The following is a 13,786-nucleotide window of genomic DNA, read 5'->3' as shown; positions in this document are numbered from 1 at the left end:
AATTGATTATTATTAGAAGAGTAAAAAGTTAAAATAGATATGTGAGAATTAAAAAAGTGTGTGTGAGAATTATCTCCCTTTCTAAAAAGACAAAAAATTAATATCTCAAAAAATGATATGTTTGATACCCACCTCCCTTTTGGAGTAAAGTGATATGTGCACAGTATCCGGTTTAATCTGCCAAACCGGTTAAATACCCGAACCGTTCCTTAAATAAAAAAAGAACCGTATCCATTCGTCCCTCTGTTCATCGTATTCCTTGGAATCTCTTTCACTTCGATCTTTGATTTCCATTTTTTTTTTTCCAAATCGTCATTTAATTTGTATTTTTTTTATTTGTTATATTCTTTTCCCTATGCTAATCTATCAAATTTTGATCAATTTCGTTTTTTTTTGGAACGAATTTTAGGGTTAGGGTTCGTCGTTCAATATTCAAATTAATCATTTTCCACCTGGATCCGTCATATATTCGTACTCTATTTTTCACGATGACAAATAGCCCTATATGAATTGATCGTAAATTGTAGTTTTCATGTCGTAATTTATATCTAGGGCTTTCACGCGTTCGGGTTGTAAAATTTATTGTTTTCTTCGTAAATTGGTTGAGGGTTTCGGTAAGTATGCTCGTAAATTAGGTTTCATTGATTCTTTCGATTGAATATTGATTGATTTACGCATATTATAATTTCTTAGGGTTAGGGTTTGAAGAATAATTGGGGATTTTATTATTTTATTAAATTAGCTGTTTTTTTACCTGAAATTAAGTCCAATTAATGAATTTGGCACTTGTGTGGCTGAATTTGAAATTTGTTTGTATTAGTTAAGAAATTTGTGTCATTTGTTATTCTGAAATTTGTTTCAGTTTCAATTATCAGTTAGAATATATTTTTCCTCTAAGTTTTGAAATTGAATCTACATATTGGAGAATGTGTTTGGTGCCAATGAGCATCAACATACCATGTCTGCATGAAAATTAATGATGTGAATATAAGTGAATGGTTCTGTAAGTTTCAGCCGAAATGTATAGAATACTAACAGCTTTGTGTTGATATAGGAAAACCAGCCGGATGTTTGATTTTTGGTCCCTTCTATTTTGTGAATTTGTTTTCTATCAATTGTGCAGATAGTTTGGTGCATTTTTATGTACGTTAAGGACACATATTATATTTGTTGTTTCATCCTTTGTTCAGTATAATTCGTTAGACTCGTAAAGACTTGAGGTTTTCGGTACTTGACTAATATGATAGCTTCAAAGTTATATCTAATTTTCTTACATTAAGTTATCAATATATCTTACCTATACATATTATTAAGTTATCAATATATCTTACCTATACATATTATTGCAGGCTGTGATGGGAACCAAACGGGCCTTTGATGAAGATCTTCAGGAGTTTATCAAGTACCCAAAACATGTCGATTTTGGTAATAAACCTTCTTTTTAAAATAATTATCTCTTGAAACATTTCAAAATGTTACAATTGGAGGGCTCAAGAAGGTTAATTATATCACATTTTGTATAATCCTCTGTTATCTGCATTGCCTTTTGACCTTTTGAAGTATCAAGTATTTCATCTGCTAGTTAGTCTGGTGGTGCATTCTGACAGGTTATTTGTCTACAATCTGTTTGAAAAAGAGATTAAACTAATTGCTTCTTTTGTAAGAACATTTCTACATGTCCTGCTTCTGTTTAATCTGATTCGGTTTTGACTCTGCCTTGAATAGGTGAAGCTGAACGTAAATACTTCCATAAACGTGACAACGAGGAAAGTGAAAATGACATTTCTGTCCCTCATATGGTTTACAACGAGTTAAAAATCAACTCTCCATTACCATTGGTAACCGGAATCGAAGCCGGTGAAGATGATGTCATGCCGGGGCCCGTGCTCCCTAATAATTTTTTCTCCGATTATTTCGGATACACGTTTCCGAGACGTCAAATTTTTCATTACGATGATATATACTTGTCTTTATTAAATGCGTCTCCCAGGAAAACTATTCCTATTGGTCCAGATCAGCAGGCTGATGTTCCTGAATACGACCCAAAGTTTGCTACAGTTTATAAGGACAAAGGAGGAATCGAACGTTTTCTGGGACGTTGTGTGACTACGGTAGCGCTTTCCGTTGTTGATTCGGATAATAAAACCTACTGCGAGTGTTTGGATGGTGGTTCGATTAGGTGCGTGCAGGCTCATGTTAAGGAAGCGCGATTACGTTTAAGAAAATGTTTCGGGGATGAAATATTTGTTGAAATGGGAATGGTTGATATGGGGGAAGAAGTTGCGCTGATGTGGACTGAAGAAGAACAAAGATTATTTCATCGAGTTGTTTATTCGAATCCTTCATCGATTGGGAATTCGTTTTGGAAGCAACTTGCAATTGTGTTTCCTTATCGAACGAAGAAGGAACTCGTGAGTTATTATTTCAATGTGTTTATTTTGCGTAGACGAGCTGTTCAGAACAGATCGCATATTCTGGACATTGATAGTGATGATGATGAATGGCGGGGAAGTTATGGTGGGAGTTTTGGGGAAGATGATGATTTGGTAGTTGGTGATCATGATGATGATGTTGGCGTTGGCCGAAGTTATGATGATAATGATGTCATCAATGATCAATTTCTTGAGAACAATTTGTGTAAGGAAGGTGATGTAAACTCATCTGGTATTGTGGATGAGACTAAGGATCATACAATTGAAGGGTAGTAAGAAACAGAGCTGAATACAGAGTTAACAAAAGATGAGTCACATCGTTTATTATTTATGAAATAATTAGGTGTCATAAAGGGCGATAACGTTACCCCGTTAGTCCAAATTTTGGTAGGATATGTTTGTTACGCGACATGAGTTTGTTTCAGTTTCCATTTTTTTTTTTTTACTTATGTACATTATTTTTGTTGGGTTTTGATTTTAGTTTTGAGATAATTTATATGTGACCAGGGTCGCCCAGTTAATTTACAAGTTTATCTTTGATAAATAAAATGATCTTTATAGTAGTTAAATTTTTCAATATATAATTTTTATTTCTTTGTGTCAATAATATTCTATATCAATAAATGGGTTATCATTTCAGCTGTTCAAAAATAAATAAATAAATAAATGGGTTATCATATAAGCGTTTAAAAAATTTGGGAACTTCAAAATTTTTCTCTCTCTGGAGACACCTTTTATGTTGACATTACCAATTGGAAATTTGGAATCTGGTTACTCTCTGGCTTTTGTCCATGGGTTCAAGTTGCCGTTAGATCTTTATAAACCAGGATAATGTGGGTTGAATGAGGTTGACTTTGGTCAATCAGGTGAAAGTTACGGTTATTCTAATCGAAAGAACCCATGGCCAACTTCTTAAATGGGAAAGTAGGTGTAGGGGCGGATTTGAAGACGTGCAACACGTGCGTTCGCACATGCCCCATAATTCAAAGGGGCCTATGATGTTAGTACTTAACCATATTTTTTAGTGTATACTGAACTTATTCGTACATATAGTTAAAACTTTTGTATACAAAAATGCCTATTTTTTGTTGATTGAACATGGTCCATATGAAAAATGAGAATTGACGGGACGACCCTGAGTAGGTGCAACACCCGTCATTTGACAAAGTTATAGGGATGATCACGTCGTATGTACAAAATTTCACATATAGGTTTAAAGCAGTTTTTATGTTAATGGTCCTCCTAGTTCTCACTTGTCATGTGAACGGTTATTGACATTTACAATCGTTAAAAAAATCTGTCCAAAAGTCGACTTCTGATAGATTTTGAGACAGTTTGATTAACGATGCATTTTCGATGGCATAATGAGCAATAATACGAGCAATTATTGCTGACGGATACGAAAATTGCCATCCTAAATACTTCACTAATTATACATTTTTTCATCAAATAATTTTTTCAAAAATTCCTTGTTTCTACGTTTTTTTGCCTGTTTTTCCCCAGCCAGTTCCATTGATACCTAAATCAAAACAAAATATTCCCAACAACACCGAATTGTATAAAACATCACAAGTATCCATACATAATCATCTTTCGTTGTCCAAAATAATTGTAGCATACTAAAACAACATAACATCTACAAACAAAGAACGAAATAGCATATTTAAGATTAGATAATATAAGATTTTCAAGCAGGAAGTTTGGTAGATGCTTCATAATTTCGATCAACTACTTACACATTCCCTTCCTAACTTCTTCTGTCACAACTTTACCACACTCGACTTCTTTTTGAAGACGCTTCTCGCATTGTTCAAGCACGAAAGTTTGATAAATGTTTCATGTACTTCACGCATCTCCTCCGTTGTTTGCTGTCTCTTTCTACCTACACTCTGTGATGGCCTTATATATTATTTTTAAATGGGAAAAGCTAAAATTAAATTAGCAAATAAATATCCATATGAACGAGCACATTGGCTTCCGGTAGAGGGTAAACCTCGTATAATCAAGTTCCCCGAGCACGAAACCTGGTAACTTATATATATATTTTTAAAAATCAATTAAAAAGTTCGTTAGAAATCCGTCGCTAAAATTAAAATTTTTCGACGAACCGGGGAAAATTATATTATTTGTTTCTTTATTGATATTTTATGCAAACCTTCTTAAACGTCCATAGGAAATATATCTCAAATGTTATACGTGTCCGACGGATTTGGGATGGCAATAAAAAGGCAATATGTATTCTATCCGTCCCATATTAATAGGTTTCAGACAAAAAAACACACCGTTTAATAAATTTTATCATTACATTGTAATTTTTCTTTACTTTTAACTTAATTATATTTTCTTATATGTAGAATTTAAGAGTATTCGAGAACTTTACCTTATTATTCTTATTTATTTATGAACGTTGACTATTAATTTGAGACAACCCAAAATAAAATATCGGACTATTGATATGAGACAGAGGAATCGTTATTAAATTCGCCTATCGTAAATCGGTCGAGAAACCTTATATTTAGGGATGAATTATTGAAGGATGCCTTTCCGTAGCTCATTCGTTTCTAAATTGTCGCTAATACATGATAAATTAATTACCGGTTGTATTTGTTGAGTCAACAGCAATCGTAGATTTATTGGCGTCTTAACTGTCGTTTAGAGTCTAAATTGAATTCCAGGCAGGATTTAAAACTCATGGAAATTTGATTCCACCATTTTTATGGCGTCTTTTTTTTTTTTTTTTTTAATTTCCTACTTATTGGCAGGAAGTCACTCGGAAAACAATCTCTTTATCCGTCAAATAGAGAAAGGGATAACTTTCTCTACTTTTGAGAAGTTTTTCGCTCTGGGTGGATCAATGACTTGTTTTTATTCTTGGATAGGAGAAGGATTGTCTACATCTTACATCCCCACACGTCACTCATGTGATATTGAGTTTTGTTGTTGTTATTGTTGTTGTATTTTTGGAAATTCATCAAAAAACCGTCAGAACCTTGAGCCGAAAATATTGGTCGTCAAAAAGCCATCGCTAATTCTAAATTTTCAAAAAGTGCCCCTTCGCTTAAATTTAACTCCGTAACAAATTAAACTAGTTCCATTTTTAGTAATCATTACGATTACCGTTCAACTTCATTTCCTTCTACGTACATTTTAATTCTATTACCCTCACCTCATACATCAACACGTATTCGTCAAAGCTTGACTTACGCATCCACAACCAATATTAACAACCCCTATATATACATCCTTTCATGCATCACCTCTATTAACAAAATTTGCTCACCTATATAATATATAATATAATTAATAAAACAAAACAATGGAAGACGATTCCAAAAACAACAATTCAAAACCATCTAATTCCGAGCTCATGGCAAGTGCTAAGGTGGTGTCCGATGCCGTTATGGGTAAGGAAACCGACAAGGGAAAAATAGCTGGCGCCGCGGCAGATATAATTGACGCGGCATCCAGCTATGGAGTGGTTGATGAGAAAACCGGGGTGGGAAAGTATGTGGACCAAGCCGGGGACTATCTTCATAAGTATGAAACCACCAATTCTACCAGTGCTATCAAAACCGATGGTTCGGGCAACAAGACCACCGAAACGACAACAACCACACACTCGACCGGTCGAAAAGATGATGACGAATGATGAGTCACGGAGATGTTAATACGAGAGAGTGTAATGAAAGTTTGACATATGTGGTTTTTAAGAGTTGGAGAAAAGATTTTTGTGTATGAGATCCTTTTTTATTTTCTAGATTAAATTTGAATATTTGAAAAAGGATTATAAGTATGCAATTCATTTACTCCGTATAATTTGTTCTGGTGAAATAAGTATTAAATTCACTCGGTATGAGTTCTTCCGTTCGGAGGACTTATTACCTGAGGTTTTACCTTCTATGAGAGAGCCAATGTGCTTGTTCGTAAGGGTATTTCCTTGCTTACTCAAAAAAAATATTAGCATTAAAATAAAGAACACGTACAATTGAAAATAAATGTAGGCCTCCAAAAAGAAATAGAAGTAGATAATGTAGGGCCTATGAATATATGTGGATTATTCTAAAGGCTGTCATTTATGCGCATAGAACCAACGAAGCAGTGCTTCAGTAGTATTCGGCCCAAATGATCCCTAGGACCCACGCATGTTGATGTTATGCGAGGTGTATACGAAATAGTTATATTTTTACTACGAAATACTATTAAATACGATACAATTTTACACAAGTTATTTATTTATTTATTTATAGAGTGGATATATCTAAACCTTGCTACAACACTATAGGCAGTGTACCTAATCGTAGAGTAGTGTAGTTTTTAGTAAGTCAGGTTCGTTCGGCAGGGAGCTAGCCAAGTTTAACGCTATATTTTATTTTAAACTATATTTGTATATAAATATATATATAAGTAGCATTATTATAAAAAAGGGGTTTTACCGTTTAATGACCGGTTTGTCGATTTTATGTCTTAAGTCGCAATTAAAACCTAATGTAAAATATTAAATATTCAAATGACTTAATTTAAAGCGTAAAGTAAATGACGATAATAAAATTGCGATAATTAAAAGTGCGATAAATAAAATGACGATAAATAAAATTGCGATAATTAAAAGTACGATGAGATATAAAATAAAGGAATTATGCTTATTTAAACTTTCGTAATCATGATGTTCGATTTATTGATTTTAATTTATTACCATGGGTTAATTGTCCTTTGTCCTGGATTATTCGATATGTCCATACGGTTTTGTCCATAATAGTTCATCAGTCATAAATATAAAGTGCGAGGATCTTCGTCAAATTATCCTTATACCCGAAGTCAAATATTCCAACTAATTAGGAATTCGAACTGTAATAAGGTCTTAATACTTTCTTTAATGAATACACCAGATTATCGACTGCGTGTAGTCCAAGGTTTTAATACTTTGTTAACAATTACACCAATTACCCTTGAATGTAATCCACCCCTGTTTCAACGAGTCCATTGACTATTAATCCATCCCCGTGTCCGGTCAAATGAACAATAATTTGTATTTATAAATATCCCGCCCACCGTACCCGATTAAGCGTATGTGGTTATTTATAGATACGTCAAATTGTAACCTTTATATTAAATTAACGAGGTATCGTTTAGTTAATATAAAGCCCATTAATAGCCCATAGTCTAATTTCCACAAGTGTCGATCTTTTGTCCAAACCCAATTATGGTCCAAAGCCCAATAACCCCGTCTTAAATATTTAGCTCAATATCATGATTACTTCGATTTAAATAAGCATAATAATAACTTAACTACTAGACATTAATTTAAAAAGGTTAAACATAACTTACAATGAGTATTAATAGCGTAGCGTTACACGGACAGAGTTTCGATTTACAAACTTAAAACATTCGCCACTATAACCTTATTATTATTAAACTTAAATTAAAATTAAAATTAAAAAATATAAATATAAATATATCGTAGATAGATAGATAGAAAAAGGTGTAAAAATTCGTCGACCAAACGCTTCAATTTATAGGACCTGACATGCTACAGTGTGTCATGCGATCACATGGGATTTAGGCAGGATGGCCATGCGATCGCATGGCAGCCTTTTCCTGCACACAATGATTCCAAAACGTGGGCTGCGCGTATTTATTTAATATATAATATAATATATATAATTTTATATAATTAATTATATATTATATTATATTCTTGTGCATTGTTGACTTGTAATTTTAGCTCCGTTGCGTCGCGCGTTGATAGTTGGTTCATGTCCCGGTTCTGGATTTTCGAACGTCCTTGCGTACAATTTAATATCTTGTACTTTGCGTTTTGCGGCTTGTACTCTTGTAACTTTTAAACGTTTCTTATCAATAAATTGAACCACTTTGATTGTATTTTGTACTTTTTAGCGTTTTGGTCATTTGCGTCTTCAAATCGTCGAATCTGTCTTTTGTCTTCACCTTTTAATATTTAAACGAATATCACTTGTCTTCACCTTTCTTGAAGGATAATGCTATGAAATATATGTTCGTTTTTAGCATTATCAAATATTCCCACACTTTAGCGTTGCTTGTCCTCAAGCAATATAGAACTTGAATATAACTTTACTAGAATCACTTCTTTATTCTTCACACTTTGTACATCAGTGATTTTAATACGGCGGTATGAACAATGGTAGTAACGATGTGGTTTACAGTCTCACATGACTATAAAAATTTAGATCCTTTAGGAAATTGAATCTTTATGAAAACATTTGATCTTTTGAAAATTCAATCTAGCTTTTACCCTAGATAAGTTTTCCGGAATAACCCTTCACCGGTGTTTGCAAAATGTTTTTGTGGGTTTTGTGGGTTTTAGATTTGAAAATTTTAGCTCAAAACTTATGGTTTTGTGTCACCCACTTGCTAACCTTGTATTGGGAAAGCAACACTTCCAGTATACTTGCTCCGTATATTACCTTTCGGTAAACTACCGTCCGGTTGTAAAGGAAAGCGTTGAACAAGCAACTGTTAAGGCAATGTCCCGTGACATGCTTTTGATTATGGTCTATATCGTGTCGGATGTAATTACTATCCTTTGTAGGAGCAATATTAAAGATCACCCTATAGTTTTTCGATCTGGCACAAGGTCCTGTCCTTGACCATGCTATGCAACTACCGTTCTTACGGTTGACACCCGATTTGGTTCAGGTGACCTAATGAATTTCAGGTAAATTTCTAGGATTTTACGTTCAATGGTAATGAACGCATTAAAAATGAGTTTTCAGAAAACAAATCGGTTTGTAATTTGATCAAAATATTTTCTAGTTCAAGCTCGAGTTTAGATATCATCGAATTCCATGAGTTTGTAATTCTCAATCTTTAAGGTCAATCCCAAGGATTGAGTAATATCAGTCTTAAAAGCTGATTTTTGATCTTTAAGGAGATTATCCTTTCTGGGGATCTGATTCATTAGTCTTATAAGCTAATTTGCACGGTGCCCCCATTGTACGAGACATATCCTCTCATGGTTAGGATAAGTCTGACCACTTGGCGACCCTGTTTGATGCTGAGGTCCGTGGATTTCCAGCTGATTTTCGAGAAAACTTTTCAAGGTTTTTCGTAGACTCTACAACTGGTCTGGACGACAACTTCCTGACCTAAATCAAGAAGTGTGTGTCTTTTTCTCGGAAGACTTTACTTCCTTATATTACAATAAACTGGGTAAAACTGATTAGTATTGTCCAAAACAAAAGTATTTTCAATTATTTGTACAAAAATATGTAATATATGTTCTAAATAACTTGGTAAATTTTTTTTTTCACACTTGGCTTTTATTTTTCTTTCTTTGCCTTTTTATTCTCCTCTATTCCATTTTAAATGAATTCAAGTGTTTTGAGTTGTTTCTCAATTTATGTCCTTTCAGAGGTAACAATAATTTCGGTGTTAACACCTAGTTTTATCGTTCATAAATATGTATAAACATGATTTTGAATTCATTTATTTGAAATTTTTTAAAAATTTTACTAGAATTGGGTAGTCAGTATATAAGACTAGGGCTGTTCTTTATTATCAAAGAGCACTAGATTCTAATACAACTACTGCGTTACTAGTACTTTTAATGGTAACCAAGTGTTTAAATTAAAATTTTAAAAATCCGAAAGAATTTAACCCCTTCCCATACTTAAGATCTTGCAATGCCCTCATTTGCAAGAAATCAGTAACAATTTAAATTATTGAGGGTGATTAGCGTAGAAAAATGATTAAATTTTACCAAAATTTTCCAAACATATTGTTGTTTATGTTGAATGATAAATGGTGCACATCATTTGTTCATTCCTGCAGTTGTTATTTCACATATATTTTGCATTTTGTCGTCAAAATTAGTTGCTTTTGCTGAACTTAATGCCAGTCTTTGAAAATGTGTTGTTTTACCCTGTTGTATACATGAAATAAAATACATACAATACAAATATAAACATGCATGTTAATTTGAAATGGGACTTATTATCCCACTTTCAAATTACAAAAATGAAATATTAGTATACAATAATAAAAATATTAAACATTACATAAAAGTATCAAAATGTTAAATTTTTAACATAAATAGATAAAAATAATTAAAGAGAAGACATCACCAATGGAACACTATTGATTTGGATAGGGGTTTCAGTTCATATCATCGTTTGGGTTCAATGGTTGGTGATAGGTGTTCTGGTATGCTTGATTGGGGTCGTACAGGTCATAGGTGTAGTGACCCGAACTTTTCCATGTTTATATATATTAATTGAGATTGATATTTACATGATTAAATATTTCCAACATGTTAAGCAATCAAACTTGTTAAGACTTGATTAATTGAAATATGTTTTATATAGACAATTGACCACCCAAGTTGACCGGTGATTCACGAACGTTAAAACTTGTAAAAACTATATGATGACATATATATGGATATATATATAGTTAACATGATACTATGATAAGTAAACATATCATTAAGTATATTAACAATGAACTACATATGTAAAAACAAGACTACTAACTTAATGATTTTTAAACGAGACATATATGTAACGATTATCGTTGTAAAGACATTTAATGTATATATATATCATATTAAGAGATATTCATACATGATAATATCATGATAATATAATAATTTAAAATCTCATTTGATATTATAAACATTGGGTTAACAACATTTAACTAGATTGTTAACCTAAAGGTTTCAAAACAACACTTACATGTAACGACTAACGATGACTTAACGACTCAGTTAAAATGTATATACATGTAGTGTTTTAATATGTATTTATACACTTTTGAAAGACTTCAATACACTTATCAAAATACTTCTACTCAACAAAAATGCTTACAATTACATCCTCGTTCAGTTTCATCAACAATTCTACTCGTATGCACCCGTATTCGTACTCGTACAATACACAGATTTTAGATGTATGTACTATTAGTATATACACTCCAATGATCAGCTCTTAGCAGCCCATGTGAGTCACCTAACACATGTGGAAACCATCATTTGGCAACTAGCATGAAATATCTCATAAAATTACAAAAATATGAGTAATCATTCATGACTTATTTATATGAAAACAAAATTACATATCCTTTATATCTAATCCATACACCAATGACCAAAAACACATACAAATACTTTCATTCTTCAATTTTATTCATCTAATTGATCTCTCTCAAGTTCTATCTTCAAGTTCTAAGTGTTCTTCATAAATTCCAAAAGTTCTAGTTTCATAAAATCAAGAATACTTCCAAGATTGCAAGTTTACTTCCAAGTTTTCCAAATCCATTCCAAGTAATCATCCAAGATCAAGAAACCTTTGTTAATTACAGTAGGTTATCTTTCTAATACAAGGTAATAATTATATTCAAACTTTAATTCAATTTCTATAGCTATAAGAATCTTATTTCGAGTGGAAATCTTACTTGAAATTGTTTTCGTGTCATGATTCTGCTTCAAGAACTTTCAAGCCATACAAGGATCCTTTAAAGCTAGATCCATTTTTCTTATTTCCAGTAGGTTTATCCAAGAAACTTGAGGTAGTAATGATGTTCATAACATCATTCGATTCATACATATAAAGCTATCTTATTCGAAGGTTTAAACTTGTAATCACTAGAACATAGTTTAGTTAATTCTAAACTTGTTCACAAATAAAAGTTAATCCTTCTAACTTGACTTTTAAAATCAACTAAACACATGTTATATATCTATATGATATGCTAACTTAATGATTTAAAACCTGGAAACACGAAAAACACCGTAAAACCGGATTTACGCCGTCGTAGTAACACCGCGGGCTGTTTTGGGTTAGTTAATTAGAAACTATGATAAACTTTGATTTAAAAGTTTTTATTCTGGGAAAATGATTTTAATTATGAACATGAAACTATATCCAAAAATTATGATTAAACTCAAAGTGGAAGTATGTTTTCTAAAATGGTCATCTAGACGTCGTTCTTTCGACTGAAATGACTACCTTTACAAAAATGACTTGTAACTTATTTTTCCAACTATAAACCTATACTTTTTCTGTTTAGATTCATAAAATAGAGTTCAATATGAAACCATAGCAATTTGATTCACTCAAAACGGATTTAAAATGAAGAAGTTATGGGTAAAACAAGATTGGATAATTTTTCTCATTTTAGCTACGTGAAAATTGGTAACAAATCTATTCCAACCATAACTTAATCAACTTGTATTGTATATTATGTAATCTTGAGATACCATAGACACGTATACAATGTTTCGACCTATCATGTCGACACATCTATATATATTTCGGAACAACCATAGACACTCTATATGTGAATGTTGGAGTTAGCTATACAGGGTTGAGGTTGATTCCAAAATATATATAGTTTGAGTTGTGATCAATACTGAGATACGTATACACTGGGTCGTGGATTGATTCAAGATAATATTTATCGATTTATTTCTGTACATCTAACTGTGGACAACTAGTTGTAGGTTACTAACGAGGACAGCTGACTTAATAAACTTAAAACATCAAAATATATTAAAAGTGTTGTAAATATATTTTGAACATACTTTGATATATATGTATATATTGTTATAGGTTCGTGAATCAACCAGTGGCCAAGTCTTACTTCCCGACGAAGTAAAAATTTGTGAAAGTGAGTTATAGTCCCACTTTTAAAATCTAATATTTTTGGGATGAGAATACATGCAGGTTTTATAAATGATTTACAAAATAGACACAAGTACGTGAAACTACATTCTATGGTTGAATTATCGAAATCGAATATGCCCCTTTTTATTAAGTCTGGTAATCTAAGAATTAGGGAACAGACACCCTAATTGACGCGAATCCTAAAGATAGATCTATTGGGCCTAACAAACCCCATTCAAAGTACCGGATGCTTTAGTACTTCGAAATTTATATCATATCCGAAGGGTGTCCCGGAATGATGGGGATATTCTTATATATGCATCTTGTTAATGTCGGTTACCAGGTGTTCACCATATGAATGACTTTTATCTCTATGTATGGGATGTGTATTGAAATATGAAATCTTGTGGTCTATTATTATGATTTGATATATATAGGTTAAACCTATAACTCACCAACATTTTTGTTGACGTTTTAAGCATGTTTATTCTCAGGTGATTATTAAGAGCTTCCGCTGTCGCATACTTAAATAAGGACGAGATTTGGAGTCCATGCTTGTATGATATTGTGTAAAAACTGCATTCAAGAAACTTATTTTGTTGTAACATATTTGTATTGTAAACCATTATGTAATGGTCGTGTGTAAACAGGATATTTTAGATTATCATTATTTGATAATCTACGTAAAGCTTTTTAAACCTTTATTGATGAAAT

General features: G+C 32.3%; 1 protein-coding gene across 4 annotated transcripts; it reads left to right on the top strand.

Moving 5' to 3' along the window:
* Positions 1 to 239: 239 nt before the first annotated feature.
* LOC139847040 (AT-rich interactive domain-containing protein 2-like) lies at positions 240 to 2,935 on the top strand. Of its 4 annotated transcripts, none has more exons than XM_071836637.1 (3): positions 240 to 614; positions 1,350 to 1,425; positions 1,726 to 2,935. In XM_071836637.1, the coding sequence occupies exons 2-3, from the start codon at positions 1,356 to 1,358 to the stop codon at positions 2,703 to 2,705; spliced, it is 1,050 nt and encodes a 349-aa protein (XP_071692738.1). In that variant the 5' UTR covers positions 240 to 614; positions 1,350 to 1,355; the 3' UTR covers positions 2,706 to 2,935. The 4 variants fall into 4 exon arrangements, with proteins under 4 accessions (XP_071692738.1, XP_071692740.1, XP_071692741.1 ...); XM_071836639.1 differs by lacking the exon at positions 240 to 614 and adding an exon at positions 636 to 1,143; XM_071836638.1 differs by lacking the exon at positions 240 to 614 and adding an exon at positions 1,184 to 1,297 and having other exon boundaries at positions 1,332 to 1,425.
* Positions 2,936 to 13,786: the final 10,851 nt, after the last annotated feature.

The sequence above is a fragment of the Rutidosis leptorrhynchoides genome, chromosome 5 (genome assembly GCF_046630445.1).
Source record: "Rutidosis leptorrhynchoides isolate AG116_Rl617_1_P2 chromosome 5, CSIRO_AGI_Rlap_v1, whole genome shotgun sequence".
Taxonomy (NCBI): Eukaryota; Viridiplantae; Streptophyta; class Magnoliopsida; order Asterales; family Asteraceae; genus Rutidosis; species Rutidosis leptorrhynchoides.
Note: the sequence above shows the minus strand (reverse complement) of the source record. Positions and strands in the feature narration are given on the sequence as shown.

Excerpts from the sequence above, each read along its gene's own strand:
- LOC139847040 (XM_071836637.1), top strand. The coding sequence starts at position 1,356 with ATGGGAACCAAACGGGCCTTTGATGAAGATCTTCAGGAGTTTATCAAG. Across the intron at positions 1,426-1,725 it reads CCCAAAACATGTCGATTTTG|GTGAAGCTGAACGTAAATAC; the intron begins GTAATAAACCTT and ends TGCCTTGAATAG.